The sequence below is a fragment of the Lithobates pipiens genome, unplaced genomic scaffold (assembly GCF_037356315.1).
Source record: "Lithobates pipiens isolate NorthernLeopardFrog02 unplaced genomic scaffold, aLitPip1_a1.2 Scaffold_8, whole genome shotgun sequence".
NCBI lineage: Eukaryota > Metazoa > Chordata > Amphibia > Anura > Ranidae > Lithobates > Lithobates pipiens.
Window position 1 is genome coordinate 4,622,673 of NW_027507903.1, and position 15,974 is coordinate 4,638,646.

Here is a 15,974-nt window from a genome sequence, read left to right on the forward strand (position 1 = left end):
AATTAAGTAAGATTCAGAAGATTGTAGAGACAGAAAAGATCCAGAAAAAAAAGCATTTCAGAATGTGGAAGATCTGTAAAAAGAAAAAAGAGAAAGCCGAGTCACTGGCTGGTCCACAACAGAAAGTCCAGTTTGGAGAAGACAGACTCAACAACAAGCATGACAAAGACCAGCAAGAAATTCTCCAATCAGATCCATCACAGCATCCTCTAGACCTGGGGTGGGTACTTAATTTTCCCAAAGGGCTACACGAGAAACGGACTGTTGTGGAGGGCTGAACCCATAGGTTGACCTTTTAATTTAGACTGGATTTTTTTTTTTAACATAACATACCTTTAACCTTCACAACAACAATGCTGTAAATGTGCATGTTTTGCCGAATGTTGAAGACCAATAATAAGTGTCCCAGTAATAAGCCTAATTAACTTAATTTGGATGGGTGTAGAGCAGGACCTGCCAAGCCCTTTCCACATACCTCACCTGCATTATATCCTTGTTGGCCCCCTGCCCATGCTTTGTCCCAGTTGCTTGATGGGTGACGTCACCCCTCCTGCATGACTGAAGCGGCTCAGAAGTGCAACTGCTGCCATCTGGGCAACCGATGGCCAACAAGGGTGGAAGCATAGCCACCGCCATTTCACAATTATTTCCTCATTTCTGATTCACCTGACATGGGCTGGACAGGGAAAGTCAAAAAAAGGGGGGGGGGGTTCAGGTGTGGCCCCAGGGGCTGTAAAGTGCCCAGAACTGTTGTAGACACTTGCAAGTAGCATCTGCAGAATGGAATTCTTACCAGGATGGTAGAAAGTGTGTCCAGATATTAAGGGTCTCGTTGGTCATCTGGAAGAGACTGAGGACACAAGCAGAGGCAGAGCTCTGAGGGGAGCGGTATCCACATATAATGCTATCTTCATGGAACACCTAAAGCACAGATAGAAGGCAGATTGTGAAGGTTATACAGTATATATTAAAAACCAGACACCTTTCACCCATGGTGTCCATTTCTTGGTACTCACCTTGGGGACTTGCTGAACGGTCAACAATCTGGGTAGCTTCAAGGTCAACATGGCGCTGGCTCAGGGGTTATCCTCACGGTTGATTCAGCTCTCGTTGCCAATATGGAGTCTCGGTGCACTATGAACACATAAATTTATCACTAATCAGTCTCCACTTTTATAGCATTCCACTCATAGCACATGGACATGCTCTGTACGCCCTGTCTCTCAATTATGTGTTCATTTCACACCTTATCTGTTTGCACATTCCTTTTTCAAAATCAATTACAGAGCAGGTATCACTCCATAAAAAAGGGCAAACTGCCAGTTATAAAAAAAAAGGACACACAGCACCCAACAATGAACAGTATCCTAGCATCAATGGCCAGCCACAGCCTACAAGTCCTATGGTTTTATCGGTAACGTGTGCCAAGAGCTACAATGGGTAACCAATTTCTGATGACCTCCCCTCATGAGTATGTTGGCTGCCATGCTGATCCAATGGCTTCCATACTTTCTGCAATATGAAATCGATGGATTATTCCAACAATGAAATATAAGGGGCTTCCATTGATTAGCTCTTATGAGCATGCCAGCTGCCTGGCTGCCATGCTGATCCGATGGCTTCCATATTTTCTGCACTATTGACTTAAAACAAGAAATTCTGGCCTTTCAGTTGCAGTATGTGTGTCCCAGCCAGGCAGATATTATTAAGATCATCAATGTCAGTCCATATTTTCCTTATTGCACGTGTACTCTATACATACAACAGCAAAGGAAATATAGTTCCTTATTGTTGAATATTTGTCCCGGATAGTTCACATTGCACACATAATAATCCATATGTTAGCAACATTACATCTAAAAATAGAACTTATACCATGTACACGCGACCGGTCTTCCCGACGGACTTTCGGCGGAGGTCCGACTGACTTTCTGAAGGAAAAACAGACTTGGCCATACATGACCGGACCAAGTACGTTCGTTTTGATTTGATGACGGAACAAACGAAGTTCAATAGCCAGTAGCCAATAGCTGCCCTTTGTGTCCTATTTGGTCCGTTGGACCAGCAAACATTCGAACGGTTTTCCAGATTTTTAGTCCGTCGGAAAGATTTGAAACATGTTTTATTTCTAGGTCCGCCTGACTTTTGGGGAAAAAAATAAAAAAATAAATAAAAATAAAAAAGTCCGCTGGAGCCCACACACGATCAAAATGACTGCCGGATTCCGTCGGTCCGCCAGACCAAGTCTGCCAGAAAGTCCAAACATGTGTACATGCGTACACGTGCTTGGACTTTCCGGCAGACCGACGGAATCCGGCAGGCATTTCGATTGTGTGTGGGCTCCAGCGGACTTTTTTTTTTTTTTTTTCCCAAAAGTGCGACGGACCTAGAAATAAAAACAGGTTTCAAATCTTTCCGATGGACTAAAAATCTGGAAAACCGTTCGAATGTTTGCCGGTCCGACGGACCAAATACGACACAAGGGCAGCTATTGGCTACTGGCTATTGATCTTCCTTGTTTAGTCCCGTTTCCGTCATCAAATCAAACAAAACGAACGGACTTAGTCCGGTCGTGTGTGGCCAAGTCAGTTTTTCGTTCAGAAAGTCCATCGGACCTCCGCCAAAAGTCTGTCGGGAAGACCATCGGCCATAAAGCTGAAACTACCCCCCCACCCCCCATTTTGCATAAAGGATGACAGTTTCTCCCCACCTCCCGTTGTCCACCTTTCATCTGGGCACCGTCTTGTCTGTTCAGCAGACGATCCATCAGCAGGTTTCCTACCAGGGCAGAATGGGACAGATGTCACTTTTGGGACATATGTGTCCTTTCAATATTTTGCTCCATTCAAATACTGGAGCATCTGGACCGATATTTGAACTTGCACCTATTGGCTGCAGACATTTTCACTTTTTTTTTTTTTTTGTCCATACCGGGACAGACCTGGGAGGTAAGAGGATGTAAAATGGATGAGCACCCCATAGACTAAAAAACCTTCCACTCAGGTCTGCAGGAAAAAGAAAAAACGGGCCGAACTGATCAGGAAGCCAATAAGAAAGGGGCAATTTGGGAGATTTTCATTCACTTCCTGTCCCATAGCTGCAACAGGAAGTTTGAGGAAATCTCTCCAATTTGAAAGAAATCCCTGGCTGAACTACTGTCCCCATTGGAAGAACTCCCCTTTATTCCTGTTCTGCTGACAACTCAAAATGTTGGATATGATAGAATAATAATAATAACAATAACAATAACAATAATAATAAGTCATTAATAACACCTATTACAATAGTAAAAAATCTATATTATTTTGTATGTTTTACTATTATAGTGTATTATTACATATTTTTAGGTTTGTAATATTAAAAACAATAAAATATAATAATAAAAACACAACATAATATTACTACAAACATAATACAATATAATAAAACTAATAATATTAATAACAAAAATAATATAATATAATACTAATTGTTAACTACTATTATATTCTATTGTTTTTGTTATTAATATCATTCGTTTTATTATATTGTATTAGGTTTGTAGTAATATGTTTTATTATTATTACAATTATAAAAATATGTAATAGTAATACAAACATAATAAAGTACAATAGTAAAAACATACAATATTAAAAATATATATTTTGTAATGGGTGTTGTCGACAATACATTATTATTATTATATTAGTATTGCATTAACTGTCAATACCACCTAATATAAAATAAGAATAATAATACATTTTATTTTTGTGGTCATCAACAATAATTAAACAGCAACAAATACAATATTTTATTGTATTATGTTATTATTGTTTTTAATGTTTGTAGCAATATTGTTATTATAGTTGTTTCATTGTTATATTGTATTCATATGGGTATTGTTATACTACTTCTACCATGAAAAAAAAAAAAAAAAAAAAAAAATTGTATTATATATAATTTTATATTAATGACGTTTCGGGCTAAGCATGATATCGCCCTTCCTCATGACCACATACCTGCAATAAAAATTGTAACCAACTTCACATATAAAGGCTTATAGCTTATAGGTGTTGACCGATTGGCCAGATATCGGCCGATACTATCCCACATGATGAGATTTTTTTTTGTTTGTTGGTTAGTGTTTTTTTCCATGGTATGTGAATATACAAATTAATTTTGATGATCAATTGATTATGTTTTCTTTGTATACTTTTTTTGGATGAACTACATGATTCAGTATACCATCAAGGGAAGGCGTCCTTTTGTCCCGTTTTTTAGCTATTGTTCTGATATACCCATAGATATAAAAATTATGTATGAGAGATACAAGGGGTGGTTTGTGGAGATTGATTCCAGCTGAATGAAAATTGATTAATGACAGATGTGAGCTATAAGCCTTTATATGTGAAGTTGGTTACAATTTTTATTGCAGGTATGTGGTCACGAGGAAGGGCGATATCATGCTTAGCCCGAAAAACGTCACCTGAATTATACCTGATGGGATGTAAATTTTATCAATAAATTTACTTTTGTTTGTGCAGCAATCCCATATATATATATACACACACACACACTCAGTTTTATTATATTGCATTATATTAATAAATGTGTGTATATCTATCTATCTATCTATCTATCTATCTATCTATCTATATATATATATATATATATATACACACACACACACACACACACACACACACACATATATATATACACACACACACATATATATACACACATATACACACACACACACACTTATTAATAACATAATACAAAATAATAAAATAGCAAAATAAATAAATACAATAAAACAAATAATACAATATAACAAATAATATTACTACAAACATAATACAATAAAACAAAAACACAACAAAACAAATAATAATACTACAATATAATAACACAAACATAATACAATAAAACAAATAGTACTACAAACATAATACAACAAAAATACAATATTATTATATTTATTATAACACCACAATACAATAAAGCAAAAATACTACTACTACTAACAATGCAAACATAATACAATATAACAAACAATATAATAATAATAACAATAATGCAAACACAATATAATAAAACAAATATAACAATAATAATAATTGTTGTATATGATATTACTCAAAGAGAAGTATTCAAAATGTAAAGAATATATATAACTCAATACGACATGATAAAGGTGTGATGTACAGGTTATTAGTGACTACTTTTATTTAAATATTAGCTTGTATTTAGGTTTAATTTGCTGCCATGAGCAATTTTCCTATTCTACTTCCTCTGGCTGTTAAAAATATGCTGTAAGGACACAGCACTTCCTACATCTCAGGTGCTGAGAATCACATCTTCAGACATCCATACTTTCAGTCCAAGGAAGGAGTCTGGTTGGGATCTGATGCCTCAGACTGGACCCCCACCTTGCCCAGCTCTCTAATCTTCCCATAATCGGGCACCTCTCTTGGTGCCAGGCTCTGAATGACCTAATGGATGGAAAGCGAGTCCTCCACACACCCACCTCTCTACTGCAAACGTCAAATCTGCTCCACCTGCCTGTCAAGCGAACGTCTGTTTGTAATTCAATGTCATGTCCTCACAGCATTAAATAAAAGGAATATTTCAGTGGTTAATCAGTAATCAAAAAATGGGAAGGGCGAGTTAAAATGTAATTGGGGAAAAAAAAAAAAATCTATCTCCTCCAGCTCTGGATTGAGGAGCACGTAGCCAGGTGCCGAGTGCGACTACGTGACCGGAGCTGGATGGAGGAGAATACCGGAAGCCTGACCCCAAGAGCTCACACTTAAATTCCTAAAACAATGACATAACAACCTCAACTGACACTGGAAGCAGTGAAAACGGTTCCTTCCCAGGTAGAGCAGGTTTAATCTCTACCCAGCCCTTTACCTTTCATACATATACACACCCAAAGCTATGCTGCATGCCTGTGAACAATGGTACAGCAGCTGCCAATAATAGTCTATCTTCATACTGGAGACATGTCAGACTCAACAGAGAAATTCATTATTAAGCGTAAACAAACTTGTACGAAAGAAAAGCGCAAAAAAACGTACACCGATCAGCCATAAAATTATGACCACCCACCAAAAATTGAGTAGGAACCCCCCCTTTTGCCGCTAAACCAACCCTGACCTGTCAAAGCACGGACCCCAAAGTAATATTCATATCATCGGTGTGCGCAGCCTATTGCATTAGTGCAAGCTCAATTTCATCATGGGCTGCATCAGCACGAGTCCTCCACTCTTCCTTACCTCACAGTGCAACCCCCCCCTCCCCCCCCCCTTATGTTACTGCAAAGCTGGGAAGCAGAAAGTGAAGAGTCTGGAGGAGGACCGGAGTCTGTTGAATGCTGAGGTTAGGGGAGGTGGAGATGAAAGGGGGTGCTTTGGCTGCACAGAGAGGCTGCGGATCTGTAGGAGGAGTTCTGCTCTCCTCTCTGCTGCTGACTGGTGAGAAAGGAAGGGGGCCAAGACAAGCCTCTCTGTGGCTGCAAGGAGAAAAATCGCAGGATCTGGCAGAGCAGTTCTGTCCTTCCTGTTGCTGCCAACTGCCGAGACAAGGTGGGGGTGGAGACGAAGGTGGATGCCACAGCTGCAGGAGAGATGAGAGGGCCACATGAAATGGCCCGGAGGTCCAAATTCAGCCCCCCGGGTCTAGTGTTTGACACATGCATTAGGGTGTGCACTCGAGAGCACAAAACACACATGCGTGTATATCAGCAGAGCAGTGGATGGTGTCAAGTAGAGCAAAGATTGGTGTCAGTAAGGCAGTGGAGGGTGTTAGACTATTTTTTTTTTTTTTTTTTTACAATATTTTTTATATTTATTTTTTACAATATTTTTTATATTTTTTTTGACAATATTTTATATATTTTTTTTTTTTGACAATATTTTTTATAATTTTTTTTACAATTTTTTTTATAATATTTTTTCTTTTTTACAATATTTTTTATAATTTTTTTTTTTTTTTTTTTTTAATGAGATCCGTTATGGGGCTTTTAATTAAATATCAAGAGTCTAAAACAGACCCCTGATGTCTCACTTTTGAGACGGCAAAAGAAACAGAACAAATATTCCCCAGTCCCTTTCTCTACAACCTGAAGTAAACATCCCCAGGCACACCCAGCACGCCTATGATCCACATGAATGGCAGGACCCAATGGGGTTTCCCAGCAGAGCAGTGCCCAAATCATCACACTGCCTCCTCCAGCTTGTCTTCATCCCATTCCGCATCCTGATGCCATCTCTGCCCCAGGTAAGTGACACACATACGCCCGTCCACCTACATGATGTAAAAGAAAACCCCATTCACCAGACCAGGCCACCTTCTTCCATTGCTCTGATCTCCAGTTCTGATGCTCACGTGCCCATTATTGGAGCTTTTGGCTGTGGACATGGGTCAGTATGGACACCCTGACCGGTCTGTGGCTACCCAGCCTCATACACAATAAACTGCAATGCTCTGTATGTTTTGACACCTTTCTATCAGAACCAGCATTAAAGCGGTAGTGAACATAAAAAGCAAACATTTATTTTGGCTTCAAATTGTTAGTGTAATTAAATCTGCTAGTACACCTAACAATCCCCTCCCCCCAGACAGTCAATGCTGCTGTCCAATGGTGCCCTCCTTCATCCGGACTGGGGGTGCTCTAATACAGGTGGTGTGTTACTGGCCAGATCAGCAGGTGAACTTCTGTTGGATCAAACTAGCCAGGCCAGCCTTCCCTCCCCATCAATGAGCCTTCGTTCCCCGTGAGCCTTGGACACTCATGACCTTGTTACTGGTTCTCCAGTTTTCCTTCCTTGGACCACTTTTAGTCGGTCCTGACCACTGCAGACTGGGAACATCTCACAAGACATGCAAGGGTAGCTTTTCTATTGGATTGGACTTGACAGGCCAGCCTTTGCTCCCCACTCCGTCAAGGAGCCTTCGCTCCCCACCATCTCCGTCAAGGAGCCTTCGCTCCCCACCATCTCCGTCAAGGAGCCTTCGCTCCCCACCATCTCCGTCAAGGAGCCTTCGCTCCCCACCATCTCCGTCAAGGAGCCTTCGCTCCCCACCCCTCCATCAAGGAGCCTTCGCTCCCCACCCCTCCATCAAGGAGCCTTCGCTCCCCACCCCTCCAACAAGGAGCCTTCGCTCCCCACCCCTCCAACAAGGAGCCTTCGCTCCCCACCCCTCCAACAAGGAGCCTTCGCTCCCCACCCCTCCAACAAGGAGCCTTCGCTCCCCACACCTCCAACAAGGAGCCTTCGCTCCCCACCTCCAACAAGGAGCCTTCGCTCCCCACACCTCCAACAAAGGAGCCTTCGCTCCCCACACCTCCAACAAAGGAGCCTTCGCTCCCCACACCTCCAACAAAGGAGCCTTCGCTCCCCACACCTCCAACAAGGAGCCTTCGCTCCCCACACCTCCAACAAGGAGCCTTCGCTCCCCACACCTCCAACAAGGAGCCTTCGCTCCCCACACCTCCAACAAGGAGCCTTCGCTCCCCACACCTCCAACAAGGAGCCTTCGCTCCCCACACCTCCAACAAGGAGCCTTCGCTCCCCACCTCCAATCAATGAGCCTTGGACACCCATGACCTTATCACTGGCTCTCCAGTTTTTCTTCCTCTGATCACTTTTGGTTGGTCCTGACCACTGCGGACTGGGAAAATCTCACAAGAGCTTCAATTTGAGTCAAGTAAACATTGTCCCAGATGACATATTCAAGGCTAAAAATAAATAAATAAATAAATAAAAAGGGCAAGTGTAAGGATTTGAGTGATTTTGACAAAGGCTGAATTGTAATGGCTCTGACCAATGCATCTGGCCCTTGTCAAATCATTACAATTGCCCTTTTTTTTCTGCCATCAACTTCGGGGGCAACATTTAATTGCTGTCCAATATATCCCACCCACTTTCAGGTGCCATTGTCACAAGATAATGGCACAACTGTCAGTGGTCCTAATGTTATGGCTGATCGGTGTATTACACCCAAAGCTTGCTGCATGCATGTCAGGAATGATATACTGTGCTATGTTGTAGCAACAGTTGCTAGTAATAGTGTATCTTTAAAGTGGATACATGTAACACTTGCCCGTATAGGCGAATCGGGTGCATTTTGAACCGCGGGCCGGTTGCGGCACACATTTGAAAAGGGTCCAGTATGTTTTTTCAGTCCGATTCAGGCGCGATTTCAGTGTCCAAATGGCACCCGAAATAGTTAATGGAAACCGCAGAGAACTCTGCGCCAAAACCGGAGCCGCATATACGTGAACGGAACCTTACAGAGAAATTCATTAATAAAAGAAGAAAACTGAAACTTTGAAGTAAGAAACTGTGGAGGGAGATATATACGTTCTTCACTCACCTAGAAGCTCAGGGAGGACATTCCCTTTAATCTTCCATCCTCATTGTCGGTCTCACGTCTGCACTTTGATATCAGCCTTCTGTCACTGTCTTCACCTTTTCCCTCCTCTGCTGGCACTCTACTCCTCCTCACATGCTTTACCTTCTGTTGCCCCAAACACTCAGGACTCGTCAGACTGGTTTGTAGCGACCAAACTTGACGGAGCGCCCCATGGTGACAATCCCGTGTGACTCAATGAAAATCAACGTACAAATCGCAGCACGCTCGGCCTTTACAGAGCAAAGAACAGAAATTGTTGCGTATTCTTACGCCTTGCAATTTCCACATTTTGTCAGGTTGCAACCAAAAACATAAAAATTTATTTTATTGGGATTTTCTGACCAACACAAAGTGGCACATAATTGTAAAGCGGAAGGAAAAGGATAGAAAAAAAAAAAAAGTGTTTTTATTTTCAATAATTTTTATTACATTTTTTCCACAAAGAGGAAGTACAGAAAGATAAAAGAACAAAATCAATGGCTATTATGCATTCGAACATCTTGTAAAAGAGAACTACCTGACTGATTACATTGAAACAACAGATCACACTTAAAGCGGTTGTATACCCGCTGAATTTTTTAATTTTTTTTTGCTCACCTGCAAAGGAAAAAGGCATAATGAGCTAGTATGCACCGCATACTAGCTCCTAGCATAAAGAACAGTATTTATAAAATAAAACTGCATGCAGGACACTGGAGAAACCACTAGGGACAAAGGGGATGTGTAATTATTTGATACAGTACAGTAATCTGTAAGATTACAGTATACTGTATCTACACTTTTTTTTACTTTTTGAATTTGGCACCGAACTACGTCCCCGTGCGTCACATCGCTCGCAGGGAACGGAGCTTGGCACTGTCACAAACCGAGCGAGACACAGCGGCTCGCAGGTCAGAGTGCGGGGAGAGATCGCTGGATCCAGGGGGCAAGGTAAGTAACCCCCTCCATGTATCCAGCGATGCAATCCAGAGTCTGGCTCGGGGTTACCGCTTATGGTAATGAAATCTTACCCCCAGCCAGACTCGGGAATACCACCAGGGAGGTTAAAGGTTCCTCACCTCAAAGCTGTACAGGGATCTCCAGTCAAGTAGCTAATCCACTGACCCAGGGGCGGACTGACAAATCATGGGGCCCCCGGGCAATAGAAGATTATGGGGCCACACAGTATACACACAACAGTATACAATCACACAGTATACAAAGACATGTTTCTATTGGCTGAGAAGGTACTGGAGAGGTGGGGCAGCTATAATCTCAGCATTTTGGGACCAAAAGGATGTTGGTAAGGGACATTTCAGAGACAAATGTAAAAAAAAAAAAAAAAAAAACTGATAATTTTTACATACTGTCCCTGGTTTTACTGAGGCTGGCAACCCTGATGGGGCCCCCTAGTGGCCTGGAGCCCTCGGGCAGTGCCCAAGTGGCCAAATGGTCAGTCCGCCCCTGCACTGATCCCAGACCTTTTCAAAAAAGGCCCCTAATTTGTCTTTCAAGACTGCCGAGAGCCTTTCATTTATCATGAGCCATGAGAGCTTGTGCTTAAGATGGTCAAATGGGATGGCAACTGATCTCCAGTTTTTGGCTATAGTGATTCTAGCAGAGATGAATATGAAGATGCTAAGCCTTCTCTGGAATTTTGAGGCCATATCAACTTTAAGCCCCAGCAGGGCATGTTTAGGGGACTTGGTGAGGTTGACTTGGGTAAGTGTGAAAATAAAATTGTGGACCCTAATCCAGAATCTTCTCACCTTGGGGCATTGCCACCATATAGGATCCATAGTTCCATCTTGCCCACAACCTCCAAAACACTTTTGGGACGTAGGCAGCCAACCTGGACGGCACCATGTACCATCTTAAAAGGACCTTATAATTTGGCTCTATGACAGAGGTGTTAATGAGTGACTTGGAGGCTGCTTGGGCTATTGAGTGCCATTCCTCTAGTTCTGGGTTTTCTTGGACATGTTGCTCCCACTTGACCATATAAGCTTGTTTAGCTGGGTTATGTGTTAAAATATTATACAATTCTGAGATATGACCTTTAATTTTATCACATTTATTTATGACATATGTATTCCATGGGCGACATAGTCGTCAAGTCACTCTTACGAGATAAAGCGTTGAGGTAATGTTCCAGTTGTGCAAAACGGTAGTATTCTGAGTCTGGCATTTGGTATTTGTCTATTAGGGTCCGTTTAGTGAGCATACGGTTGCGGTCGCAGATGTCTGCAATGCGCAGGAGCCCTTTATTGGTCCACCATTTGAAGTCACGAGGAGTGAGGCCTGGGGTGAATTCTTTATTTTGTAGCAATGGGGCTAATGGGCTATGTTTGGATTGGAATGAATGAGGTTTTGACAGTCTGTCGATAGGGAGAGGGAGGGGCATAGAATCGTAGGTCGATACCCGAGCCGGTAACCACATGATATGGAATATCAATTTGGCTGGGCATGATTGTGATTCTATGTGCATCCATGGTGAATGAGGTTGAGAGGAGTGAAACCTGATGAGTTGGGATAGTTGGGCTGCGTTGAAGTATTCGGAGTAGGTACTCCCAAGCCGCCCTTCATTTTTGGAGTGTATAGTGTACGTCTGTTCACCCTAGGCCTCTTGTCTAGCCAAAGAAGCCGAAATAGCTTCCTTTGAAAGTTTAACAAAATCGGTTCTGACCAGAGCAACAGGCAACGTGTGAAAAAGTTAGAGGATCCTAGGAAGGATGTTCATCTTTATAAAGTATAACCTGACGAGCCACAATGGAGGATGGGCCTGCCAACTAGTCAGGTTCATCGCTAATCTTTTGTAGTGCAGGGTAATTTTGGGAGTACAGGGTATTAATCCTGGGAGGTTAGGTTAATGCCTAAGTAGGGAAGAGCTACGGGTTCCCAGATAAAATTATTTTTTACAAATAAATATGTGAAAAGCGTGGGGTACATTTGTGTGGCGCCCCCTGGAGTCAATACTTTGTAGAAGTCTTTTTGGGGATGTCTCTACTAGCTTTGCACATCTAGAGAGGGACATTTTTGCAGCTTTCTTATTTGCAAAATAGCGCAAGCTCTGTCAGATTGGATGGAGAGCGTCTGTGCAACAATTCAAGGCTTGCCACAGATTCTCAATGTGATTTAGGTCTGGACTGTGACTGGGCCATTCCAACACATGAATATGCTTTGATCTAAACCATTCCATTGTAGCTCTGGCTGTATATTTAGGGTCGTTGTCCTGCTAGAAGGTGAACCTCCGCCCCGGTCTCAAGTCTTTTGCAGACTAATGCCCCATACACATGATCAGAAATTCGGCCAGCAAAAGTCGGAATGTGAACTTTTGGTCAGAAATTCCGACCATATGTATGCTCCATCCAGTCAGCAAAAAGATTGAGAGCAGGTTCTCTATTTTTCAGTCAGAAAAAGTTCCTACCCGAAAATGCGTTCTTCTGTATGCAATTCGGACCCGCAAAAAAAAAATTGTGCATGCTCAGAAGCATTGAACTTCATTTTCTCGGCTCGTTGTAGTGTTGTACATCATCGCGTTTTTGACGGTCGAAATTTCCAAGTTTTTTCTGACGGAATTTCTGATAGTGTGTATGGGGCTTAACAGGTTTACTTCTAAGATTGCCCTGTGTTTGGCTCCATCCATCTTCCCATCCACTATGACCAGCTTCCCTGTCCCTGCTGAAGAAAAGAATCCCCACAATGATGCTGCCACCACCATGTTTCACGGTGGGGATGGTGTGTCCAGGGTGATGTGTACTGTTAGTTTTCCACCACACATAGCGTTTTGCTTTTAGGCCAAAAAGTTCAATTTTGGTCTCATCTGACCAGATCACCTTCTTCCACATGTACAGGGACTTCTTATGACTTTCACCAATGTCTTTCTTCTTGTCACTCTTCCATAAAGGGCAGATTTCTGGAGAGCACACACACCCGAGCTGTAGATCTCTGCAGCTCCTCCAGAGTTACCATGGACCTCTTGGCTCTTCTCTGATGAATGCTCTCCTTGCCCGGCCCGTCAGTTTAGGTGGACGGCCATGTCTTGGTAGGTTGGCAGTTGTGCCATACTCTTTCCATTTTCAGATGATGGATTGAACAGAGCTCCGTGAGATGTTCAAAACTTGGTAGATTTTTTTTATAATCTACCACTACTTTAAATTTCTCCACAACTTTATCCCTGACCTGTCTGGTGTGTTCCTTGGTCTTCATGATACTGTTTATTCACCGAGGTTTTCTAACAAACCTCTGAGAGCTTCACAGAACAGCTGTATTTATACTGAGATTAAATTACACACTATGAACTCTATTTGCTAATCAGGTGACTTCTGAAGGCAATTGGTTCCCCTAGATTTTAGTTAGGCATTTTAGAGCAAAGGGAGCGGGATACAAATGCCCCTCCCCCCACACTTTTCACATATTTGTAAGAAATGTTGAAAACCATTTATCATTTTCCTTCCACTTCACAATTATGTTACACTTTGTGTTGGTCTATCACACAAAATACATTTACGTTTTTGGTTGTAACATGACAAAATGTGGAAGATTTCAAGGGGCATGAATATTTTTTCAAGGCACCAAGTAGATGATATCCCAAATCGGGTCTCTGCATGAGGCGAGAACTTCCTCTGGATCAACTGTGGGTATAGGATTGGGTATATGGGATTGTATGATAATATATATATATATATATATATATATATATATATATATATATATATATATATATATATATATATATATATATATATATTTTTTTTTTTTTGTGGTTGAACTGGATGGACTTGTGTCTTTGTTCAACCTGACTTACTATGTACCTATCTGCAGGAGAATTTCTAATTCTTCGATCAGAATTTAAAAGAATAAAAAGTTACATAGTTACATAATAGGTGACGTTGAATAAAGACACCAGTCTGTGCTTGTGAACAGCAATCTTTAAATCTGACCACAGATTTTCTATTAGATTGAGGTCTGGGCTTTGACTAGGCCATTCCAACACATTTACATGTTTCCCCTTAAACCACTCAAGTGTTGCTTTTGCAGTGTGTTTGGGGTCATTGTCCTGCTGGAAGGTGACCCTCCGTCCTAGCCTCAAATCACACACAGAGTAGTACAGGTTTTCCTCAAGAATATCCCTGTATTTATCACCATCCATCTTTCCTTCAACGCTGACCAGTTTCCCAGTTCCGACTACTGAAAAACATCCCCACAGCATGATGCTTCCACCACCATGTTTCACAGTGGGGATGGTGTTCTTTGGGTGATGCGATGGGTTTGCGCCAGACATAGCTTTTTCTTTAAAAGGCCACATTTTTTTATTTTCATCAGACCAGATCACCTTCCTCCATACATTTTGGGAGTCTCCCACATGCCTTTTCACAAACTCAAAACGTGGCAATTAGTTTTTTGCTGAAAGTAATGTCTTTCTTCTGGCCACTTTGCCATAAAGCCCAACTCTATGGAGCGTACGGCTTATTGTGGTCCTATGTACAGATACTCCAGTCTCTGCTGTGGAACTCTGCAGCTCCTCCAGGGTTACCTTCGGTCTCTGTGCTGCCTCTCTGATTAATGCCCTCCTTGCACACTCCGTGAGTTTTGGTGTGCGCCCATCTCTTGGCAGGTTTGCTGTTGTGCCATTTTCTTTCCATTTGGTTATTATAGATTTTGATGGTGCTTCTAGGGATCAGCAAAGATTTGGATATGTATTTTTTTTTTTTTTTTTTTAAATAACCTAACCTTGACTTGTACTTCTCAACAATATTGTCCCTTACTTGTTTGGAGAGTTCCTTGGTCTTCATGGCAGTGTTTGGTAGGTGGTGCCTCTTGCTTAGGTGTTGCAGCCTCTGGGGCCTTTCACAAAAGGTGTGTGTATATGTAATGACAGATCATGTGACACTTAGATTACACACAGGTGGACGTCAATCAATTCACTAATGATGGGACTTCTGCAGGTAAATTGGTTGCACCAGAGCTTTTTATGGTCTCAATAACAAAAGGGGGTATATATATATATATATCAATCACACACACACACATATACATATAATATATATATATATATATATATATATATATATATATATATATATATATATATATATATATATATATACACATATACATATACATATACACACACACACACATATACACACATGCATATCTTTTTTTTATTCAGAGGCCCTAGAGAATAAAATGGTGGGTTTTGCTATTTTTTTTGTCACATGTATTTGCACAGCAGTTTTTTTTAAAACACTATTTTTTTTGTAAAAGATACACATTAATGATTTTTAAATACCCCAAGTTTTGGTAAAATATAAAAGATGATGTTATGCCCAGTACATAGATATCCATCATGTCACGCTTTAAAATTGCGCATGCTCGTGGAAAGGTGACAAAATAGTTGCCATAGGAGACGCTTTAAAAAGCCTTTACCAGTGGAAACACACAGAGGACGTCTAGTGCTAGAATTATTGCTCTCACTCGGATGTTTGCAGCAATACCTCAACCTGTGGTGCAATTGCTGTTTATGTATGCATGCGGGACCATTGCGTGTGCTAACCTTTGTGCGCGAGCACCGGGGGGGTAGGGGG

The 15,974-nt window shown here is 41.5% G+C and overlaps 1 protein-coding gene across 7 annotated transcripts in view; it reads right to left on the reverse strand.

Moving 5' to 3' along the window:
• Positions 1 to 15,974, reverse strand: part of PAQR5 (progestin and adipoQ receptor family member 5) — a 617,270-nt gene that overhangs the window by 47,968 nt on the left and 553,328 nt on the right. For 3 of the 7 annotated variants that reach the window (XM_077472843.1, XM_077472844.1, XM_077472842.1), the window contains 2 exons: positions 1,017 to 1,134; positions 794 to 921 (listed from right to left, as the gene is read on the reverse strand). In XM_077472843.1, coding sequence (XP_077328969.1) covers positions 794 to 921; positions 1,017 to 1,067 — 179 coding nt within the window. In that variant the 5' untranslated portion in view covers positions 1,068 to 1,134. Of the gene's footprint in view, positions 1 to 793; positions 922 to 1,016; positions 1,135 to 2,710; positions 2,898 to 5,512; positions 5,648 to 9,366; positions 9,516 to 15,974 lie in introns of those variants that run through there. The other 4 variants (XM_077472846.1, XM_077472840.1, XM_077472841.1 and 1 more) reach the window with 3 other exon arrangements.